The 25323-nt window shown below is 36.8% G+C and overlaps 1 protein-coding gene and 1 pseudogene across 1 annotated transcript in view; one reads left to right on the top strand and one right to left on the bottom strand.

Annotated features, from left to right (window-relative positions):
- Positions 1 to 22584, top strand: part of LOC105035604 (beta-carotene isomerase D27, chloroplastic) — a 32120-nt gene extending 9536 nt beyond the window's left edge. The window contains exons 3-7 of the mRNA XM_010911205.4: positions 20615 to 20676; positions 20864 to 20970; positions 22057 to 22152; positions 22229 to 22288; positions 22389 to 22584. Coding sequence (XP_010909507.1) covers positions 20615 to 20676; positions 20864 to 20970; positions 22057 to 22152; positions 22229 to 22278 — 315 coding nt within the window. The 3' untranslated portion in view covers positions 22279 to 22288; positions 22389 to 22584. The remainder of the gene's footprint in view (positions 1 to 20614; positions 20677 to 20863; positions 20971 to 22056; positions 22153 to 22228; positions 22289 to 22388) is intronic.
- LOC140852904 (protein IRX15-LIKE-like) lies at positions 8100 to 20191 on the bottom strand (annotated as a pseudogene).
- Positions 22585 to 25323: the final 2739 nt, after the last annotated feature.

Raw genomic sequence — 25323 nt, 5'->3', positions numbered from 1 at the left:
GTCCGGTCAGTCAGCCCGGGAAGCTCCAGCTCGTACTCTGGAGGAACCCCGTATGAATCCTAATCAGTGAGAGATCCTCCAGAGTCAGAGAGCTAGAGATGGTGTCTAGTACAAAGATTGGATGAGGTTCATCTACAGAATTGAGATTTTGGGAGGCTGGAATGGACGAACTCCTAGAACTGCTAGAGGAGGAAGTGTTGGAGGATATTTTAAATCAAGTGAAAACCTTAAAAATCTTGAAAAAATTGAGAAAAATAAGAAACGGGATGCTCATGAAAAACTGAACAGATGGAATGTAAAGGAGGAAAAACAGAAGAAGAACAGCAAGAAAAAAAAAAAAGGGAGTTCTGGAACTAACCTAGGTTGGTCCGAAGGATGCAGAGATGCAGAGATGGGGATGACTCGAAGAACGCCTAAGGCCGAGAAGGATGCTGGGGAAGAACGGAACTCTCAGGAAGAAGGAGGGACCAACGAAACTTTCAGGCAAAGTGAGACCCCTGAAGGAGGGAGGCGGGTTTAAATAGGCAACGAGATTCGGCGAAATAATGATCGCAGATCTCCTCTGGCCGATCTACAACCGCCACGTGTCCCACTCATCATGGCAGGCGGCTGAAAGTGGCCGACAACTGACAGAACTATTATTGCACCATACCTAGAGCAACACTCCAGCGAGAATCTTGAAAAAATCTTTTCAGATCACCTCGATTTGAAAAGGCTCCAGCGCCAGCGTGCCAAACGCCAAAATATCTAGAAATAATCGAGTATGAAAATTGAGGGAGGCAACTTTGACTGTGAAAATTTTTCTGTACTTCCTTCATTCGGAACCCGAATTCGAAAGTAGGGAGACTGGTGTTGGGTATAAAATAACCCCAACCGAAGTTCGTAAAAGGCCGACCCTTCCAGGGCTCTTCGGCTTCCAACCTTGTGTGGCGTCTTTCTGAACTCCCCCGACCATCCGAGCTTCCATAATGCCGTCTGGACTTCTTTGATAATGAGCTCCTCCATTCATCTACCAGGCTGCTCCAAACACTTTTTGAGCTTCACTATCAGCCGATTTTCTACAGTGATCGACTATTCTCCGAACCTCTTCCAGACTTCTTCCTGCCACGAGTGACTTTACTCCGAATTTCTTTCGAACTTCATCAATGTTCGAGCTTCTCCAACAATAGGACTTCTACAGTGATCAGACTCCATTCAAGTTTCTACGACGGTCAACTGCCTTCTGAATTTTATTCGAGCTCCTACAAGAGCCGGATCCCAGCCGAACTTCTACAGTGGATGGATCGCAGACGAACTTCTACATCGGACAGGCTCCACCAGTCGGGTCTCTACTCCGAGCTTCTATAATAAGAAATCTCCATCCAAGCTTCCACGGCAACCGATCTTTGTCCGAGCTTCTGCAATAAGCGGCCTCTTTTCAGACTCCTACAAGAGTCGGACTCCGTTCGAACTTCTACAACAGAATTGAATCTCGGACTCCTCCAACGTTTGACCTTCCCCAGTGTCCTCGAGATTCCTCCAACGGATGAACCTCCACAGCGCCATCCGAACTCCACTATCGATTGACCCTCTGTCGGATTCCTCATGAAACCGGACCTCTCCGACGGACAGTCCTCAGACGAGCTTCTACATCAGGCAAATTCTAGATGGACTCCTCTAGCAATCAGACTCTTACCAAACTTCTCCAACAGAAAGTCTTCATCCGAGCTTCTATAGCAGATGACTTTCGCCTGCAGCATCAGCGCCCAAGGCTCCCGACAACAGTGGACTGGTCAGCAACCTCGAAAACATCCGAGCTTCTCTTAGATTGCAGAGACAGAGAGCCATTCTGCTCCATCAGACGTCCCAGTCGAGCTTCAGCCGTCAGGCCCGAACTCTCTGGCAAGTCACGATAATGGCCACTACCCCACTCCACTCTCTGTAATAGATTCTACATGGCCCCACCACTCTCTAGCAAGTCGCGACAACAGACACCACTCTACTCTCCGTAACAAACTCCACATGGCTCTGAATGGCCCACTGACGCCACTACCCTCTGTAACAAACTCCGTGTGGCTCCGAATGGCCCACTACCAGGCAGTTACAGACATCGCTGTCAATCAGTTACGCTCTTCATCTATAAAAAGGGACCTCCAGATACATTCTTCTCTAAGCTCTAAACTCTATCTCGAAACTCTACTAAAATCCCATTCGAGTGCTCCATTTCTGTTGAGGTAGAGTACTGACTTGAGCGTCAGAGGATCTTGCCGGAGCACCCCCAACTCCGGTTTAGACTTCTCTTGCAGGTCCTGATGGCAGACGCGATCTCCTCGACTCCAGCTTCTCCGGCGTCGATAGAATTCTACACCAACAAGTCATATTATATAATCTTTTTTTTTTTCAAACCAATATACATCAAATATGATCATATTAAGGTCCTCCGCTCTGGACTACTATGATTATATTTCAAGCCCGTGATAAGGCCATAAAATAGCTAGTCCTGCGGACTACCATAACTATCCATGCAAAGGATAAAAAGGTGGCTAGTCTTGTGGACTACCACGACCATATTTTAAGTCCATGATAAGGCATCCATAAAGTAGCTAGCCCAAAGGACCATAGGTGCTCAACTCTGAACTACCACACCATATTTAGTCTGTGGTGGGGTCTCATAAAGTGGCTAGTCCAAAGGAACATAAGTGCTCAATCTTGAACTACGATGATCATATTTCAGTCCATAGTAAGGCACCGATAAAGTGGCTAGCCCAGAGGACCACAAGTGCTCAACTTTGAACTACCACGATCATGTTTCAAGCTCATAATATAGCATCAATAAAGTGGCTAGTCCAGAGTATCACAACCTCACATTTAGTCACAAAACTCAATTACAAGCTCGTTAGGTATTGTAATTTAAGATTACATTCTTTTACAAAACTCAATGCACATGATTTTTAAAATCTATCTAATTCAAAATCAATGATATGTCATACATAACTTCATACAAAATCATATATATACTTAATAAAAAAGTATATAGCATGTAACTATCAAAATCATATAAATCAAACACCGATACACAAAATAAATTTTATATAAATAGGCAAATAATATCCAAAAACTCTTACCTCTATCGGTTTTACACTCAGGTAAAGTTAATTAATAAATCCTTCGATCTATGAACTCGAGATCAAGATGTTCTGGTCCATATCTTGTGCAAACAGTCACATGTCTACATGAACAAGATCAAACATAAAATTATATGCAATTACGGATGAGAAAATTATAGAAAAATATCTTAACATCACGCGTCTAAGACCCCTCCTAGGACAACCAATTGATCTAGATTATCTAGGTATATGGACCTCCACTAGTTTAAAAAGATATCTAGAGAGAAATCTATGAAGAGAGAGAAATAATCTAGAGAAAAACTTATAGAGAGAGAAAGTGGAGAGAGAAGCAGAGAGAAGAGAGAAACATAGAGAGAGAACAAACAAAGAGAGAGAGAAAAGAGAGACAACTCTCTCTCTCTCTCTCTCTCTCGTTCTTCTTCAAAACAGTGAAACCCCCTCCCCTTCTTTTTTTCCCCTTCAAACTTTGCAGCAAAGGGGCCAAGGCCGGCGACCTACGGTGGCAGCCGAAAGCAATGATGGTGATGCCTCCCGAACAATCCTCTGGTGAAGATCTCAGTGGCAACAAATGCGATGGATGGTGGCAGTCAGAAGCAGAGGAAAAGAAGAAAACTCTATTGCTAGATCGGCTCAAACAAGAAAAATTAGGGCATGCGGCTCAAGAATCTTGATATAGCATTGCTAGAAGCCCTTCGATCAAGAACCTTGGCAGAATCTTAGGGAATCAAGTGGAGAAAATTAAAATAGAGAGATAGAAAATAGAGCATCCCATATCAACTAAATCTAACAACTTGTCGGCAACAATCTGATCGTTGGTGATGGCTAAGGAATGTGGAGAGAATAAAGATGAACTCAGGCCCTTCTTACCTCAACTTTGATGGTGAATCAATGGTAAATCAAATGACATCTTCTCGAGCCCTACTAAAAAAATCAGGAAAACTTTGCTGGTTGCGCTGGCGGAAGACCTGAGATAGGATGTGATTCATAAAGGGAGGATTTGGGGCCTTTTTATAGGCCAATTCCTAGGGCTTTTGCCAGACTTTGGTGAGCCCTAGAGGTTCCTTTTCCAATCAAAAATGGAGAAGAGGAAGACTCCCAATGGCCGTCTTCCTTCCTCTACTCACGTGCAGAGCACATCATCTAATTTTTTTGAATACTTCAAGATTCATGCAAGTAAAAAAATTTGGATTCTTACATTCTTCCTTTTTTAAAATAATTTCATCCTTAAAATTAGTATATTTAAGGTTTCTAATGATAAAAATATATAACCCTCATATCACTATAGCAAAATTGGCCATTAGCGATATTTTTAAGTACCGCTATAGGTCAGAAAGAATGCCACAAATATCTTTATCGATATTTTTATGATATTTTCTCATGTACCATCTTAAGATGGTGTTGACAATTAATTATTAGTATTTTTAAAAAAATATAGATAAAAGTTTTTATTTTAGCTGCATATATAAGTACCTTTAAAGTTTCAATTTTGTTATATGTAAGTACCTTTAAAAATTTAATACCAGTATTTTTGTATACCGATAAAAATTATCAAAAAATAAATTATATATCCTACAACAAAAGAAGGATTTGAACCAATGATCTCTTATTTAAATAACAAGCTCTTAACCATCAACTTATAACTTATATTATTAATATATAAATATAGTTTATTTAACTTATTAACATACATTTATGTCATTAAATAAGTAATGCTAAGAATATATATGTATAACAACATATTTTATAAGATTGATATGATTAAATCAAGATCTATATAAAAATTAATAATTTAAGATTTAGCAGTAATTTTTCAAATTCTCATAAATTGTGATATTATTTACCAACATATTAGTTAAATGCCATAATAGTAGTTATGATTTCCCACACTTCAAGTAATATGCCATAAAATATAAATTATCAATAAAATACTTATTAAAATGATGCTAATAAAAAATACTTATTGAAGGATAGTGGTATTTTTACCAAAATACAGCAAAAAAAAAAAATTTAGTAGTATATAATAAAAAATGCTATAAGTAATTTACTGTCAAAAATTATTTTTGTTGTACTGTATTGTCTTTGAGCTTTCAAATTGTTTGCATCTCAGAGTGCTTGCTCCATAAGTCCTCAACATAAATAATTTATGATATTTTAAAACTAGATCCTTTCTACCCATAAGACAACAAATTCTCTTGATCTCTTAATCTTGACTTGAAATACTATGATTCTTTGTCCATGAAATCATTTGCTCTTGCTTAATTTCACATGAAAATCATAATCAACCCAATCTATTCTTAATCAAAATAAAAGAATCTGGAGCATTAGATGACCATGGTCTATAGCCTTTTTTATCCTTTTAACTTTCTATATGATGTAATAATTAAACTTTTATCATAAAAAACCTCAAATCCATTTGAAACAAATGGAGTAATAATGTCAAAGCTAGAAAAATGATATTTATACTCAAACATTCTACATCTGAGCTCAACCAAGGATTATCAATCTATTAACCCAAAACTTAAGATGCTCAAAATTCTTTTGACCATAATCAGAACCAATCACTGAAGATGGTGCTACAACATCTAGAAGAGCCCAAGGATCAACAACCCTATCCTTTCATTTATCAATGGTAGTCTCTTTTACTGAAGTCAAATCTTCATTCATAATACATTGAGTAAGAATTTGTATTCTTAAATAGTTTTAATATAAGTCAACCACCACACTTCTACTGTGCACTCTAATCTAAACCTACTGAATCCTCTAGGGTTATCAGATGAATCTTGATAAGAATACTATTTTGCATCAAAATCTAAAAGATCCAATCTTTCAAAATTTTGATAGATTTAGAGCAAACCTTTAGATTTTCTTATCCCTTGAGAATATCACATCAAGATTAAACATTGATCTACTTTCCATATTTGAAATCATTGCATAAGCTTTGACCACTCTTCTAGAATCTAATACATGTAGAATTAATTTGAAGCAAGTTAACCCTAGATTTAGCTGACAATCAATGGAATGGTTCTAAACCAACCTTTTTTTGTAAAAGAATTAACTTAAATCTCCAACAAATTAGAAAATCTCAAGTCAAAACCCCTATGAGTAGAATCATCTTGATTATTTCTCCTAGAGTTTCCTTCATTATGATCAATCTTGAACTACTATGATCATATTTTAAGCGCATGATAAGGCACCAATAAAATGGCTAGTCCAGAGGACCATAAGTACTAACTCTGAACTATCATGATCATGTTTTAAGCCTGTGATATAGCATCACAACCCCACATACAGTCACAAAAAATTACAACCTTGTCAGATATTATAATCGAAGATTACATTCTTTTACAAAACTCAATACAAATGATTTCCAAAATCCATCCAATTCAGGATCACTGATATATCATACATAACTCCATACAAAATCATATATATACTTAACAAAAAAGTATATAGGATATAACTATCAAAACCATATAAATCAAATCATCGACGTATAAAATAATTTTTTTATAAATAGGTAAACAATGTTCAAAATTCTTATCTTTACTGATTTCATACTCAATTATAGCTATTGATCAACCTTTCGATCTATGAACTTGAGATTAAGATATTCTGCATGTCTACATATCTGGGTCAAACATAAAAATTATATGCAATTATAGTGAAAAAATTGTGAAAAAATATCTAAACATCATATATCCAAGACCCCTCTTTGGGTCAACCAATTGACTGGGTTATCTTGGTATCTGGACCATCACTAGTCCATAAAGATATTTAGAGAGAGAAATTCATGAAGAGAGAGAAATAATCTAGAGAGAGAAACTTATGGAGAGAGAAGGCAGAGAGAGAAGAAAGAGAAATAGAGTGAGAGAGAACAAACAGAGAGAGAGAGAGGAGAGAGGAGAGAGAAGAGAGAGACAACTCACTGTCTCTCTTGTTCTTCTTCAAAACAGGAGAACGGCCTCCCCTTCTTTTTTTTCCCCTTCAAACTCGACAGCAAAGGGGTCGAGGTCGGCGGTCGGTAGCTTGCGGTGGTAGCCAATAGTGATGATGGTGGATGTCTCCTGGACATGTCCTCTGGTGAAGATCTCAGTGGCAATAGCTGCAGCGGATGGTGGCAGCCAGAAGTAGAGGAAAAAAAGGAAAACCTATTGCTAAAGTGGCTTAAACAAGGAAACTTGGGGCATTGTGGTTCATCGATTGATGGCCGAGGTTTGGCTACGATGATAGAGCATGGCTAGAAGCCCTTCGATCAAGAACGTCGCCTTGAATCTTGGGGAATCGAGTGGAGAAAATCAAAATAGGGAGATAGAAAATAGAGCATCCCATATGAACTGAATCCGATAACTTTTTGGCAACAATCCGATCATTGGCGATGACTAAGGAATGAGGAGAGGGTAAAGATGAACTCAGGCCCTTCTTACCTTGACTTTGATGGTGAATCAATGGTAAATCAGACGACATCTTTTCGAGCCCTACAAAAAAAAAATAAAGAAAACTTTGCTGGTTTCGCAGGCGGAAGACCTGAGACAGGATGCGATTCATAAGGGGAGGATTGGGGCCTTTTTATCGGCCAATTCCTAAGATTTTTGCTGGACTTTGACAAGCCCTAGGAGTCCATTTCCTAATCAAAAATAGAGAAGAGGAAGACTCCCATATCGAAAATAGAGAAGAAGAAGACTCCTGATGGGAGTCTTCCTTCCTCTGTTCACATGCAAAGCACGTGCAGCCAATTTTTTTTTTGTATGCTTCAAGAGTCATGCAAGTAAAAAAAATGTAGATTCTTATATACTAGATATCCAACTTATTATATATATATATATATATATATATATATATATATATATATATATATATATTAAAATGGAGGCATAAGCCTCCATCCGCCACGTCCTATTTTTTCCTAAGCTAACATCTGCCATGTGTCCAAGAGAGGTTTTGTTCTTTTTTTTTTGCTTCCGCTTCCTACTTCCCATTCTTCTCATAGCTTCCTCATCCCCCTCCTCTCTCCCTATCTCTCCTTATCTCCCCATTCACCATCATCGTGAAGATGGCCATGGTAAAGATGTTAGCTTGGGGGCCATCGATAAAGATGACATCCCAGGTGAGGTAGTAAAGATGATTAGAGAGGTCGGAGAGTGTGTGGGGGCAATTGGAGAATAGGAGGTCCTGGATGGGGTGGCAGCGTCCATGGGGGCTCACCTCCTCGAGGTGGATGGTGGCAAGAATGGGGCGAAGGTCGAAGATACAGGTGAGGAAGGCAGTGGTATAGACTGTTGGAAATTATGTCCCAAAGTCAATCATCATTTGTTGATGATTTTGCTAATTGATATAATTATATATAAATTAATTATTAATAAAATATTTATTTGATATTTTTTTTATCATATGCTTGTACATCTTCTACATCGAACTTCTGTGTTATGATGAAAATTTTTAGGACTATTTTAAATCGATAAAAGAAGATTTATTATTTAGTTCTTAAATGAGTTCACGATCAAATGATATGCTACAATTTGGACAATGGCTATATCAAGTATAGATCGTTGTATGCCATATGGGTTGGTTGTCCTTTTAACCAAAGAGTGTGGAGACACTGGTATGACATGCAGATGAAAAGTAAGAGTACACCTTACTGAATATGACTAACTTTGGAGCACTTTGTTGTCAAGAGTTACTTCGAAGGGATATGGATATAAATGTCTCTTCGATCTGAGATCACTATAGTGACTTGCAAGCAACTCACTGTGCTTTGGTACCGGACTATCTGAATTTTTAATTCAGGATCAAAAAATTTTTGAATACAATTAAGTACTTGAGAAGTCGATGCGTAAGTCAAGATAGGATTGACCACTCCCAAAAATTGAAGAGAATGCTTTGTATTTCAATTTAGTAAGATATTGGCCCAGGCAATCCTTGTGATGAGTCACAAAATTTATTAGGTTGAGACATATAATGGATGTACTATTAAGAGTTGATAGTTTAAACTATAAGTCATCTTGAGCATCAATGGTCAAAGGGATGAATCATACGATAACCATATGCCAGTAAGTTCTGAGTATTATTTTGCATACATTCGACCTATCCAGATGTCGGGTATCATTGCTAGATGGTTACTTCGATTGGTATAAAAATCTATTCCTATACTACCGACTTAAGTTCAAACCTATGGAGTCACACATATTTGAAATTTCTCTCCGATCAATTGGCAGATTGACGATTGAGAATCATCAGAGGGTAAAATCGTCAATACGATTGATGATTAATCCTGTGCAATAGTTGTAATAACATTATTCGCTAAGTGTTAGTAAAATTCAGAAGGATTAGTCAGTGATTAGATCACTAATTAAATCAATTTGATTGCACACTAAAGTATGGATCAAGTCTAATTGAATTGGATTCAATTAGATCAAACCCGATTAGGTCATGAGATGACCTAATCGCTAAGAGAGTTTTGTTCCTGATTTGATTAGGACTTAGATTTAATTTATTCCTAATTAGATTAAAAATTAATTAAGGAGTTTGGGTATATAATTGAATTAGGTTAAGTTAGCTCTATTTGGGTCTAACCAAATTGGGTTTGAATGAAACCTAATTAAGAACCAAATTAAATTTAAAACTGAATCCTAACTACCCTTGCCACACATCCTTTTATCCACACCATATTTCTTCACATGAATTCTGATTTACCAAGCAAAATACATCATGCCTAACCCATGTTGTCGCCCTCAATGGACAAGGATTTGGTTTGTTTGGTATAAATTCAAAGAGAGTTTGAATTTGAACTTGAAACAAGATCTTTACTAAGCCTTATCATGTCACCCACTAGTTTTCTTAAGAAGGACTTTGGTTTTGTGCGACAAAAGCAGATGAAAAATCACGACATATCATGATGCCCCTCTTTCCTCTTGTCACCCCTTTTTGGATAGGGATTGGATAAGATTAATTGGTTTTCATCTTGAATTCAAATGGGATTTGACTTCAAGTGAGAAACCTATCTTTATCTAATCCATCTAACCACTTTGATTGACAACCATATATTCCATAATTTTTTTTGTGCGACATTAGCTGCTGATTTTTCATGGTGAGAAATCAAATTGAGAGAGGGGCCGAATATCCTTGTGGGGTATGAGATTTGGGGGGATTTCTATCTCCTTGGTGTGAGCATTGGAGGAGATCCATCTCCTCTTGGATGAGAGATCTAGAATTGTTCTAAGATTTCTGGATGAGAAAAAAATTAAAGAGAAGAGAGTGTTTATCTAATTTTCCTCCACCATCCAGCAACCTTCGCTGATCCATCTTTGATATCGGAAGGATTCGAGTGGATCGAAGAAGGAGATCAAATCAGATCTGCTATTAGAAACTGTCTACGTGAGTTAGCACTCCCGTAGAAGGCTGATCGGACAATCCATAGAGCCCAAGCACCTTGTGCGGCTATGAGCAATCAGTAGTGCCTCTGATCCACTAGTTACAGTTATGGTGTTCATCTACATGTGCTAAGGTATAGGGTTCGGAATCCTAGTAGCTATAGACATGATCTACAGCATATGCAGATTTTTAAATATGCATATAGATTTTATGTTCAGATTTTATTCATGCAATATGTATTATATTATAGATCCTAGAGTAGGTGATTTAGATTTGATCTAAAGTATGTATTTAGATTAAATTATTTAATCTTTTATGATCTGCTGCAAAAATTTTTGAAATGCATGCTTGATTCGCTTGCTGTAATCCTTCAGTGGTATCAGAGCAAGGTTCGTTATAACATGATACGTATACATTATAAAATCTGATTTTAAATTGAAGCATGTGATGTTTATTTTTGGTGTTTAGTATCTGATTTTGATGTGGTCAAAATATAATAATCAGATCTGAAATAATTTAGATTAGATCTAAATTAATTAGATTAGATAATCTAAGTAATCAAATCAGATCTGCTATTAGAAACTGTCTACGTGAGTTATCACTCCCGTAGAAGGCTGATCGGACAATCCATAGAGCCCAAGCACCTTGTGCGGCTATGAGCGATCAGTAGTGCCTCTGATCCACTAGTTACAGTTATGGTGTTCATCTACCTGTGCTAAGGTATAGGGTTCGGAATCCTAGTAGCTATAGACATGATCTACAGCATGTGCAGATTTTTAAATATGCATATAGATTTTATGTTCAGATTTTATTCATGCAATATGTATTATATTATAGATCCTAGAGTAGGTGATTTAGATTTGATCTAAAGTATGTATTTAGATTAAATTATTTAATCTTTTATGATCTGCTGCAAAAATTTTTGAAATGCATGCTTGATTCGCTTGCTGTAATCCTTCAGTGGTATCAGAGCAAGGTTCGTTATAACATGATACATATACATTATAAAATCTGATTTTAAATTGAAGCATGTGATGTTTATTTTTGGTGTTTAGTATCTGATTTTGATGTGGTCAAAATATAATAATCAGATCTGAAATAATTTAGATTAGATCTAAATTAATTAGATTAGATAATCTAAGTAATGTAGTAATTGGATTGGGTATATTGTATGGCCATTCGGTCATAAAAGAAAGTAGGGTTTCATGGCCCTCTCCTCCCATTTGATGGAGATCTCCTATGGTGTGTAGGGGTGCACTTTTATCCATGAAGATGAACGTAAAAAGATGTGACATCTAATCTTATGATTAAAATTATTTTAATCATTGATATGCAAAATAATTTTGAATTTTTAAGCAATCTGTTGCTGTTCTACCAAACTGAGCCGACTCAGTCTTGTTTGAGTTGACTTAATTCGAGAGTGTGTCAATCTAGTGCCCTGGTGAGTCAACTTAGTGTCTTGCTAAGTCGACCTAGTTTCTATGTCTGAAAATCTAATCACCATAGTGAGCCGACTAAGTTTCAAAACTTGGTCAACCCACTTTGGTGGGTCAGCTCAATCTAAAGATGAGCCGACTTAGTCTTTCAGAGCAATTATTTTGTGCATAAAATTATTTATAAAAATATTTTATAAAATTTAAAATCATTTTCAAATACCGAACTCTAACCTATATCAGCCTCAAACTTAATTAAGAATTAAGTTGAACCTATTAGATCTAGAATTATGAATTAAAGATCTAATGTCATTCGCATAAAGTGTTGGGGTGGGTTTATGGGTTAGATGGATCAGATCCTCCTAATTAGGTTAGACCCTAGGGTTAGAATCAAAGAACTAAATAGACTAAATAGAAAAATTGATTGAGTCTAACCAAAAGTTAAATTAGATTAAATTAGAAACTCTTTAGAGCCAATACAATAGTTGTAGTTGGTTGAGTCCATATCTTTGATTAGACCCAAATAGATTTTGATCTCTAGCTCAGCGGTCGAACTTAAGTCTATAAGTTGATTGAGTTGAAACTGATTAGCCAGTTGGTGTCTAAAATAAGTTTGAAAGTCTTGATCGATGGTCATTAATTGGGAGCTACTCCTATAGATTGAGTCTATGATGAGTTAATAGCATATCCCTCCCACCAATCTCACTTATCTGGCCAACATGATGAATTATATTTTGATCAGGTACTTAATGATTAGGGTTGATCTATGCTAACTAGAAAATCGGTTCGACTGATGTAGGTGCCCCTAGTTTGACTTGTCTTTGTCTTCTTCATGACTTGTTGAAGTCAATAGGAGGATTTGTGACTTGTCAGTTGGATTGACTAATTTCTAGTTCATCATGATCTGACTTGGTGAAGTTAGTGGAAGAATTATGATTAGCTGGTCTGTGTCTTTAATTTTATTAAATTATATTAGTCAAATCTTCTAAATTATTAGGTCCACAAAATGAGCTGCTTATGGGGATAACTAGATCATAGCCTCCCATTAAGGTGAATGGTAATGGATCCATTATTTTAGATTGATATTTTAGGTATCTTACGTCTGGTGTTTTTCTGAATAAAGAAATTATCATTCATTATATGATGACTCTGCTGTATTATCTGATGAATGGTTGGGTTAGCTAAGTCATACTCGAATCTGATCATTCATTAGTTAGATCACTGAGTAGGTTCATATTAATGGTTGGACCTAACTAGAACTTTTAGTGGAGGCCCTTAGCCTACTGAAATAAAACTTGGGGTGAAACTAATTACTAAAAATTATTTAAAAAAATAATTGATTGAGAACCTACTTGTAGATGCACATTGGTTGGCCAAGCCATACTTGAGCCTATATACAGTCTGTATGGAATTTAGTATCCGCTAATAAATTAAGATAATTTTTTGAATTATAGGTAGAGACTATAATTTGTAAAAATTAATGGGAGATCCTTTAAACTAAAGTCCATGTCTTTAGGCTTAATTAATTTATATACTTATTAGGTTTGTGTTTTTCTTTTCTTCTCAAAAATGGTCAGTACCAAGTCACTCCACTCACTGTTTGATAGTGATGAGCTTATTAGATTCAACTTCAATAGCCAATATCAGAAGTTGAACACTGATTTTGAGCCCAATCTAGCTGAAAAGTCTCAGGCTAAATTGAGTTAGGCAGACTATGACCCAAATAGGCTACAGAGAAATGAGTAATTAGTTGTAAGTCAAGGTGCTTATATGATAACACCTTATAATTTCTCTATATGTGACACTACTACCTAGGTATTGGATATCAAAAGTTCTGTTCACATTTGTAATTTATTGCAAGGACTTCAAGTTGGTAGAAAATTTGAGAATGGCAAGAGATTCCTGAATATGAAAAATAGAAGCCAAGTTCCAATCCTGACTTTAGGAGTCGTCGAGCTTGTTTTCAAATCCTATAGTGTCATTTTGAGTGATTGTCACTATTATCCATCCTTCTTGATGAATATAATCTCTGTTGGTCTTTTGGCCAAAGATGATTATAGTTTATCAATAAAGAATGATTATTGTGATATCATTATAAATGATGTTACAATAATGTGAGGATAATTAAGAAATGACATCTATATTTTGTCACAGCCTGTCAGTATAATGTACACTCCAAATAAATGTCTAAAATTAGATAATATCATGGATGCCTACCTTTGGCATTATAGGCTCAGTCACATTAATAAGAGTAGGATAAACAGTTTAGCACAAGAGAGTATCCTCAATATCAATGATTGTGAATAATTGCCGACTTGTGAGTCTTGTCTTCTTAGGAAGATGACTAAGTTATCTTTTATTAGAAAAGATGAACAAGCTAGTGAAGTTTTAGGTCTAATACATAATGATGTATATGAACCTATGAATATTAGTGCTAGAGGAGGATATAGCTATTTTATTACGTTCATAGATGATCTATCTAAGTATGGGTATGTCTACTTGATGAAACACAAGTCTGAATTATTTAAAATATTCAAACGATTCTGTAATGAAGTAGAAAAATAAACCAAAAAAAGTATTAAAACTCTTTGGTCTGACCGAGGGAGTGAATACCTTTTCAGTGAATTTCTGACATATCTAGGAGAGAATGAGATTCTCTCACAATGGACCCCTCTAGGGACACCACAGTATAATGATGTCTCGAAAAGGAGGAATCAAATCCTGTTGGACATGATTCAGTCTATGATGGGATTTACAAGTATGTCGATCTTTTTTTGGGGATATGCACTTGAGACAGTTTGTTTTGCACTCAATAATATTTCAAGCAAGTTAGTTAGTAACATATCATATGAGATATGGTCAGAGCGTAGGTCGAACCTCTCTTACCTTAAGATTTAAGGATGTCCGACTTATGTCAAACGATTATAGACTGACAAGATCAGATTTAGGTCAGATAAATATAATTTTATAAAATATCTCAAGAAAATGAGAGGATATTACTTTTACCTCTCTACTGAACAAAAGATATTTGTCAGCAATAAGGCACACTTTTTGAAAAAAGAGTTTCTTAGTAAAGAAACAAGTAGTGCTTTTAAAGTCAAGCTTGACGAAGTTCTACAAGTAGAAGAACCAACACTAGTGACTGAACTTGAATCAAATTTGATTAGATCAAACCCAGAGCCTAATGTAGAACCACCCTTAAGGTGATCTGATAGAATACCGCATCAGTCGGATAGATACTATGGTTTCTTGATTCAAGATGGTGATTCTGTTGAACTTGATAAGAACAACGAGGATCCGATCATCTATATGGATGCAATGTAGAGGTCTGACTTTAAAAAATAGCTTGAAACCATGAAGTCTAAAATAGAGTCCATGAAGGTCAATGATGTGTGGATATTAGTTGATCCACCTGAAAGGATAAAACCTATAGAGTGTAAGTGGGTCTTCAAAAAGAAAAGAGGCACAGACAGAAAGGTGGAGACCTATAAAGTCCATCTAGTTGCTAAGGGGTATCGTCAGTATTATGGTATTGACCATGACGAGATATTTTTTCCTATAGCAATGCTCAAATTTATTCAGATCATGCTTGCAATAGTAGCATACCTAGACTATGAAGTCTAATAAATGGATGTAAAGACAGCTTTCCTAAATGGAGAGCTGAATGAAGAGATATATATGATACAACCTGAAGGATTCACATCCACAGATGAGTTCAAAGTATGCAGGCTTTAGAGATCCATTTATGGATTGAAGCAGGTATCTCAGAGTTAGAACATATATTTTGATAAGGTGATCAGAATGTATGGCTTCAATAAGAACAGAGAGGAACCCTACATATACAAGTGGGCTAGTTGCTCAGTAGTTGTATTTTTTATTTTGTATATGGACGATATTTTCTTAATTGAGAATGATCTCCCTACATTACAGAGAATAAAATTATGGCTATCGTCACAATTCTTCATGAAGGATTTGAGAGAAGCAGCTTACATCCTAAGGATGAAGATCTATAGGGACAGATCAAGAGGCCGCTCGGGCTCTGTCGGTCTACGTACATAGATACCATGCTGAAATGGTTCAGCGTGGAGAAATCCAAGAAAGGGCATCTTCCGATAGGCCATAGAATTTTTTTTTCGAAGAAGAATTATCCGACAATCCCTCAAGAGAGAGAGTGTATGAGTAAAATTTCATATGCCTCGATAGTGGATTCTATAATGTACGTCATGATATGTACAAGATCAGATGTGGCATACTCACTAAGGATAGTGAGCAGATACCAGTAAGATCCAGATAAGAATCATTGGAAGGTTGCGAAAATTATCCTCAAGTATTTGAGAAATACTAAGGATCAGTGGTTCGTTTATGGAGAATCTGACTTGAAACTCATGGGATACACTGATTTCAGTTTTCAGTCAGATCGTGATGGTAGCAAGAGTATGTCGGGATATATATTTATCTTGAATGGTGGAGTAGTCTACTAAAAAAATTTCAAGTAGCACACTGTGCTCAACTCAATATACAAGATGGAGTACATCACGACATCTGATGCTGCAAAGAAAGTTATGTGGCTAAAAAAGTTCATCATTGAGCTTGGGCTGGCACCCTCCATTGATGGATCAGTTTTGCTTTACTGTGATAGTACTAGAGCCATAGCTCAAGCAAAGAGGACAAAGGCATATTAGTGGATGAAGCATATTCTGCATCACTATCACCTTATCTAGGAGATCGTGGCTCGAGGTGACATCGAGCTTCAGAAGATTGATGGAAAGAACAACCTGACTGACCCATTCATTAAAGCCCTTGTCGTCAAGGAGTTCGAAGATCATAAATCGAAGATGGATATACGATACTGTATCGATTGATTTTAGTCCAAGTGGGAGTTGTTAAAAATTGTGTCTCAAAGTCAATCATCAGTCTATTGATGGTTTTGCTAATTGATATAATTGTATATGAATTAATTATTAATAAAATATTTATTTGATATTTTTTTTCATCATAAGCTTGTAAATCTTCTACATCAAACTTCTGTGTTATGATAAAAGTCCTTAAGACTATTTTAAATCGATAAAGGAGGATTTATCGTTTAGTCTTTAAATGAGTTCACGACCAAATGATATGTTCTAACTTGGACAATGGCTATATCAAGTATAGATCGTTGTATACCATATGGGTTGGTTGTCCTTTTAATCAAAGAGTGTGGAAACACTGGTATGGCATGTAGGTGAAAAGTAGGAGTACACCTCATTGAACGTGACCAACTTTAGAACACTGCTGTCAAGAGTTACTCTGAAGGGATATGGGTATAAGTATCCCTTCGACCTGAGATCATCACGGTGACTTGTAAGCAACTCACTGTGCTTTGATATCGGACTACTTGAATTTTTAATTCAGGATAAAAAAGTTTCTGCATACAGTTAAATACTTGAGAAGTCGGGCGCGAGTCAAGATAGGATTGATCACTCCAAAAATTTGGAGAGAATGCTTTGTGTTTCAATTTATTAAGATCTTGATCAGGGTAATCTTTGTGAGAAGTCACAGGATTTATTAGGTTGAGACACATAATGAATATACTATTAAGAGTTGACAGTTTAAACTATAAGTTATCCTGAGCATCAAGGGTCAAAGAGATGAATTATATGGTAACCATATGCCAGTAGGTACTGAGTGTTGCTTTGCATACATTCGATCTATCCGGATATTGGATATCATTGCTAGATGGTTACTTTGATTGGTATAAAAATCTATTCCTATGCTACCGACTTAGGTTCGAACCTATAGAGTCACACACATTAGAAATTTCTCTTCGATCAATTGGCAGATCGATGATTGAGAGTCATTCAAGGGTAAAATCATCAATATGATTGATGATTAACCTTATGCAATAGTTGCAATAACATTATTCGCTAAGTGTTAGTGAAATTCAGAAGGATTAGTCAGTGATTAGATCACTGCTTAAACTTAATTTGATTGAGAATTAAATTATGGATCAAGTCTAATTGAATTGGATTCAATTAGATCAAACCCGATGTCATGAGATGACCTAATCACTAAGGGAGTATTTTCTGATTTGATCAGGACTTGGGTTCAATTTATTTCTAATTAGATTAGGAATTAATTAAGGAGTTTGGGTACCTAATTAGATTAGATTAACTCAGCTCTATTTGGGTCTAACCAAATTGGGTTTGAATGAAACCTAATTAAGAATCAAATTGAATTTAAAACTAAATCCTAACTACCCTTGCCGCACATCCTTTTATCCATGCCATATTTCTTCACGTGAATTCTGATTTATCGAGAGATACATCATGCCTAACTCATGTTGTCACCCACAATGGATGAGGATTTGGTTTATTTGGTTTAAATTCAAAAAGAGTTTGAATTTGAACTTGAAACAAGATCCTTACTAAACCTTATCATGTCACCCGCCGGTTTCCTTAAGAAGGACTTTGGTTTTGTACGACAAAACTTGATGAAAATTCATGACATATCATCATGCCCCTCTTTCCTCTTGTCACCCCTTTTTGGTTAGGGATTGGATAAGATTAATTGGTTTTTATCTTGAATTCAAATGGGATTTAAATTCAAGTGAGAAACCTATCTTTATCTAATCCATCTAACCACTTTGATCGACAACCATATATTCCATAGTTTTTTTATGTGACATTAGCTGCTGACTTTTCACGATGAGAAAATAGATTGAGAGAGGGGCCGAATATCGTTGTGGGGCATGAGATTTGGGGTGGGTTTCTATCTCCTTGGCGTGAGCATTGGAGGAGATCTATCTCCTTTTGGGTGAGAGATCTAGAATCATTCTAGGATTTTTGGATGAAGAAAAAAATAAAGAGAAGAGAGTCTTCATCTGATTTTTCTCCACCATCTAGCAACCTCCACTAATCCATCTTCGATATCGGAAGGGTTCGAGTTGATCGAAGAAGGAGATCAAATCGGATCTGCCATCAGAAATCATCTACGCAAGCTAGCACTCCCGCAGAAGGTTGATCGGTTTGAGGGCTTCATGTGGATGTTCTGTAGAGCCCAAACACCTTGTGCAGTTGTGAGCAATCTGCAGAGCCTCTGATCCATAAGTTACAGTTGCGGTGTTCATCTATCCGTGCTTAGGTATACAGTTCGGAACCTTTGTAGCTGTGGATATGATCTACAGTATGTGCAGATTTTTAAATATGCATGCAGATTTTATGTTCAGATTCAGCATGTGCAGACTTTTAAATATGCATGCAGATTTTATGTTCAGATTTTATTCATGCAATATGTATCATACTATAGATCCTAGAGTAGGTGATTTAGATTTGATCTAAAGTATGTAATTAGATTAAATTTTTAATCTTTTATGATCCGCTGCGAAAATTTTCGAAATGCATGCTTGATTTGCTTGCTGTAATCCTTCATAGACCTCAAGACCCAAGAGGCTGAGGTGCTGGTCCTCGAAGCGAGAGACGTGGAGGTCACTGTGGTCGAGGAAGACAGTAAGGCCACCGTGGTTGAGGGCGAGCTAGAGGGGGGACTCATGGCCAAGGCCGAAGACAAGAAGGTTGCAGAGGGCACATCGACGGAGGACAGCGGTAGTGGCATGGAGGTTGAGGTCAGCCATGCGGCCGGGGTGGGAGGAGGAGGTGGCGTAGAAGAGTAGCACATCGAAGATGGGGCTTGGAAGGGAAGGATGATGGGAGGTGGCGGTGACGGCGTAGCAGCCGATGTTGAGGAGGAGAGGTTTGGAGGTGAGGTGGTGGTGGTGGTGGTGGTGGAGGAGAAGGGGTGGAGAGAGAGGAGGGAGGCGAAGGTGAAGAAAGAAAGAAGAGTGGATGCGACGTAGAGGTGGTGATGGGCTCCTGATACAGAGGGTGCCAGCTTGTGGGGTGAGGATTAAAGAAAGAAAAGCTTGATATTGTTGGTACTCTTATTTATATCTCTGTGTCAACATAGGATAGAGAAAGAGGACGAGAAGATATGATGGTGGTTTTCGTTGTGCTTTTATAAGGAGGAAGAACAAGTGATATGAATACAGTGTGAACACATGGATATGATGCGATCCTGGTATATGTCCTGTATTTTGTTCGCAAATCATGTTTAGCAATGTAACAAAAAAAAAGAGTAGAGCATGAGTAATGCTTCATGCATCCATTTTGAGTGCACTCCAAGATACAACCTCTCAACGAGGCTGCGTAAAAAATTACATCCCATGCATAGCATGGGGTTATAAGCTAGTTGTTTCTTTATGCAGCTGCTCTGATCATAATTACTTGCTGATTGCTTATTTCCATGCATGTTAATGTGCTTATCAAATTATCTAATTTTTCTAAGAATAGTGGTACCGCTGAGGAAAGGAAGCACAACAATATACTCAAGCACGTTCATGTACTTGATTGGAGATACCATAGATTGCATTGATGAATATTATTATTTCCAGATCTACAACTTATGTGCATTATGCAATTTTTGTGCTGCCGTTAGAGTCTGTGCCCTGTGACTTAGATGTGCATATGTCATCCATCATGGTCTGGATGCCACCTGATTTCTTACCACATGTATTCTTAACAAACATTTAGGATAGGATGCCCATGACATTTATCTACTTTACCATCTGTTATTGTGATGCAACTAAAGATATAAAATATGGTTTACGTGGATGAACAAGAAAACTTTTTGTAACACTGATACATGTTTTGTTGAGATCTGGGCATTTATTAGGTTGTAGAAGTGGAAGTTAATGGGGTGAAACAGAGAAGTGGTGTGCATATAAAGAAATGCAGGTGTGTCCTTCCCCTTCAGTTATTGCAAAGATTATTTATGCAAGAATTAGCCTATATGTAGAATTGCTTTTTTTACGGGGAATATCCGATAAATTGAATAAATATTTGATGTTCAGATATTTTATCTAATTGAATTTGATGAGAGTCAAGCAGATATTCTGTTTTTCTACTTATTGCATCTATATAGGTACTTGGAGAACAGTGGATGCGTTGGAATGTGTGTGAATATGTGCAAGATTCCAACCCAAGATTTTTTTACCAATGAATTCGGACTTCCCTTAACCATGAATCCAAGTATGCAAGCCATCTCCTTGACTTTTTCTATGAACATGAAATACATGTTTTCTTCTGCAAAAGTATATTCTTAAGGAAAATTTGGATAATCGGTTTATCATTTAAGTGAAATCTATGTTGATATATGAAAAGGAATTCTCTTTTATGTTTTAAATTCAGATCTTGTTAACAAATAACCTGATATATTTGAATGAGATGGCATGCTTGTGATATGACAATTTTAATCAAATTTAATCTCTAGGAAGCCGTCAAAGGAGATAAGGGTCAGTCTCCCATATTTGAGGTAATCCTCTGCAACAATATCATTTGTCCAATTAACGTAACCCGGCGAGAGAGAGGGAGGGAGGTAGAGGATTATGATAGCAATCAGTCATCCCAAAGTTTAGTTTTACGACCCATCTGCTCTGATATCATCAGCTCCAGTAAAAAGATTTTTATGTGATAGGTTGACAGACTGACTAATCCACAAGTGAAGGTCAAGCACCTGAAGTCAAGTATAGGCAAGAAGAGAGAAGATCATGTTTGTCCGTGGCATATAATTGTCCTAATTCACCTTTCCAGTATACTTGTGTCTCTCCTATTCCTAATTCACCTCCCCTCGTAGTGGCCCTTCTGAAACAGCATTCTAGCAACTACGTTTCACCGGGTTCGCTTTGAAGTCTTGTTCCAGCAGCTCGGAGCTGCGGGGAGCTGGGAAGGCATGCTTAAAATTACGACTAGCGAGATAAGAAAGGCAAGGAGATCTCTGTAACAGAGACGCCATGGTTTGAGGAAATTACTGCAAATGGAGAGTATGTGGCTAATCCAATTCACTCACCTTCAGATTTTCATCTACAATATGCATCTTATCTGCTCCTATGAAAATTTTATGTTTGAGGAAAACCTTAACATCATTTTTGGTCCACAAATTACTTGCCAGACCTCACCACATTAATAATATAAAACCTTTATCATCTCGCAGTAACTTCTATTTCTATAATGATTCGTTAGTTTGAATTCTTATGCAGTCATACGCTGTAAATTCAAAGATTCTGCATCTCAATTTTGGCGATCCTTTACTTAATAAGTATTTGATTTTTTCATCAGATTTTGAGGATATGAGCTGCGACATGGTGTATGGTCAAGTACCTCCTCCTTTTGAAGAGGATCCTGTTTGTGTGCAGGCTTGCTATGCTGACATGTGTATGTTGAAGATATTGTGATAAGTTAAGCAATTAATATGTTCCTTGTGTACTTCCTAACCATGAGATTTCCACAGGTTCTATGGCCAATCCCAGCTCCAATGTTTGTCCGAAACTTCAAAACTGAAAAACATCAGGTCCCCCCTCAAACTTCTGAGGCAACTGAAAGCATCACACCATGATTTCTTCTTTTTTTTCTCCGGGGTTGTTGACGGTGACTTTTGTTTTCTGTCATAGCTCGTAGTCGGTCCGACATCATTCAGTTGCTCCGAAAAGCTCCCATCTGGTGGGAATTGTTAGCTCCTGAGTATATTGCAGCATAAGTATATTGCAGCATAAAGTATACATGTCCATATGTACTTTATTCAAAAGCTTAGCTTTACTCATTGCTTATCTATTGAGTATCGCATTCCCGTGATGCGAATAGCTAGAACTGGATCAAGTGGAAAAGCATCTATTATCTGGGGCACGAAGGCTATATTGTCCGTAGAAAAAAAACTACCCAATGCTAACCTATGAGAATTTTATCATCTCATTCTATGAGTCAGAAGTCACCAACCATCGCTCATAACTCACACATAATGTATTGAACATCTCACTTCAACAAGCGATGGGCATAACAAACCATCACGTCACATTGACACGTCACATTGACAACATTAAGGTAATACAAGTGAGAAACTATGCTTCCACTTTCCATGGATAACATATCTCTGAGACTCAAATAGTATGCCGTGCTTTCGCTCCAGATGGACTTTGCGCCGAGACATAACAAAAAAAGATCCCTATAGAGTCTTTTTTTTACGTAGTCGATTAAAATCGAGATTGGAGAGAAGATTGGAGTGGCATCAGCACAAAATGACTCCACAAGTCAGAAAGATTCCATTGTTGATGCTTCTAATTATGATATGCATTGAGTACACAAAGTTTTGGGAGATGAACAGTATCAACGGAATACTCAGTGGATGATACTAATGACAGGTCTACGAACAAGTTAATTCACAACCTGGAGATTGTCCTAAAGTGAATCTTATGGAGATAGCCTGCTAATAAGTATTGTTACTGTATATTTCTTACACTGGTAATCTAAATGCATGACCTTACCATCCGTGGATCCAGTCTTAAGAACAAAATACATTGGTTTGTGGCGTACCAACAAGCCCGGGGAGGAAGAGGTAGAAATCTTTGTTAAATAAGAAAATAAAGGCTAGTCATGCAGAAATCAAAGTCAGAGACTAGCATCAGCGTTCTGATGAATTATTCTTATTTGAAGGAAGTTATGGAGACTTCTAACTCGAAGACGAGTTTTTTTTAACCTTGGGAGGATAATATAGATGTCTTAGTTGGTGAATATCTTGATTTGATGGACTAGGCCTGAAAGGACAAGAAATTAAGCTGATTGTGCCTAACCCTACCGATTTTGACCCCATGGTTCTAAAACAGGCATAACTCTCTTGTCTGAAGTTAGAATCGTTTATAAGATCTCAATTCGGAAAGCTTTTTTTGTGCTCTACGAGTCTGACCTCTTCACCGTCACAACCTAATTTTGGAGCCAAATTCAATCATTTGATAGGTCAACAAGAGCCCAGAGGATCCTGGATGAATTGGAAGTCTTAATCCTTTCTTATTTTGTATTCAGAATAAACTTGGAATATTCCAGTTGCTTAGGCATTAAGTTAGAATTTTTTTCTCTTATAAATATGGTCCTTTTGACCAATGTTGTAGTCAATCTATTTTCTTCGATATTGAATCAAAACTCTAAAAGAGAATTTCTTCTTACTTTATTGTTCTCTTTGTTTTATAAGTCTTACTTCTCTCTTTTCCATCAAAACATGGTCTTAGTTATGTCAAAGACTCAAAAAATAGGTGGTTGGAGATTTAATTTCTCTTCTTGAAGGCTCACTAAATGCTCAAAATGATTTTCACTAATTTTTGGCCTTTCTTTTTGCTTTCTCTTATATTCAATGCACTTTTCTCTTATTCAATCTCTTTGGCACCCATATATCCTTGTTAATCTCCAAAAATGAGTTTCTAGCCATTGGAGGATTTTTGTGTAAAATTGCAACTTTTGAAAAATTAGTTGTTGGAGCTATCAGACACAGTGGAGTCGATTTGAACTAGGTCAGGAGTCGATTTGAGTTGTCTTTGAGTTGACTCAAAGTTTTCAGGGGTTGACTCAAGGATTGTTTTAGAAAACATGTTCTCTATCTTCTTAAGAAAGTTGACTCGTATAATTCTGGCACTCAACTCAAGGCCTATGCCATCTAATGTTCGTATGCTAGAGTTGACTTTTCAAGACTTGGAGTCAGATTTTGACCTTCTTCACCTGATTTTTCATGGTGTAGCCTCCTTCATCTTTGCTTCTTTAGATTTTTAAGATGGAAATCCAGAGATTCTTTGAAATATTGTTTTAGTTTCCTAAAATCTCTTTTCAAAAGCTTAAACAACTCATTAGTATCCAAGTATATGTGTTGATCCTAGGTTTGATTTTGATGAATAACAAAATCTTTGAGTATATATTTGGTACTAATAAATTATTTGAGTATTTAAAGAAAAGTTTTAGAAAGTTAGGACTCTATCTTAATGAAGCTCAATAATTTTGAATGGAAGATTCAAAGAAGGAAGACTTAAGAGGTCAAGCTAAGCATTTTCAAAGAAAATAGGGCCTTGAGCCGATTGAGGAGGATCTCGAGCTGACTCTAGCATGTATTCAATATTTGACATAGGCCTTGAGTCGACTCATGCACAGAATGAGTCGACTTTGGAATGCAAACTAGCATCGGCATAGACGATGATCCGACTCAAGCACAGCGAGTTGACTCCTTGAAAAAAATAGAGAAGCTATTTTTGGACCCTATTACTCGAGCTGGCTCAAGAAAATCGTGAGCCGACTTATGAGAACCTTGAGCTGACTCAAGAATTGGATGAGTTGACTCAACAGGTTCTGACAGCTCTAACAGCTAGTTTCCAAAAAGCTACAGAATTGATCCAAAAAGTTTCAAACGGCTATTTCTCATGCTTCAATGGCTACAAATCCATTTTTAATTATGTTAGATTAGAGGGCATTTAAGCCATTATTAAAGCAAAGAAACTGAAGAAAATAAAGGAATAGAAAAGAAAGAATTGAGATTCATTTGAAAAATTTGTTCAATCTTCAAGTAAGCTTTAAAGA

The sequence above is a fragment of the Elaeis guineensis genome, chromosome 12 (assembly GCF_000442705.2).
Source record: "Elaeis guineensis isolate ETL-2024a chromosome 12, EG11, whole genome shotgun sequence".
NCBI lineage: Eukaryota > Viridiplantae > Streptophyta > Magnoliopsida > Arecales > Arecaceae > Elaeis > Elaeis guineensis.
The sequence above is the reverse complement of the archived record's forward strand: the minus strand, read 5'-3'. Positions and strand labels throughout refer to the sequence as shown.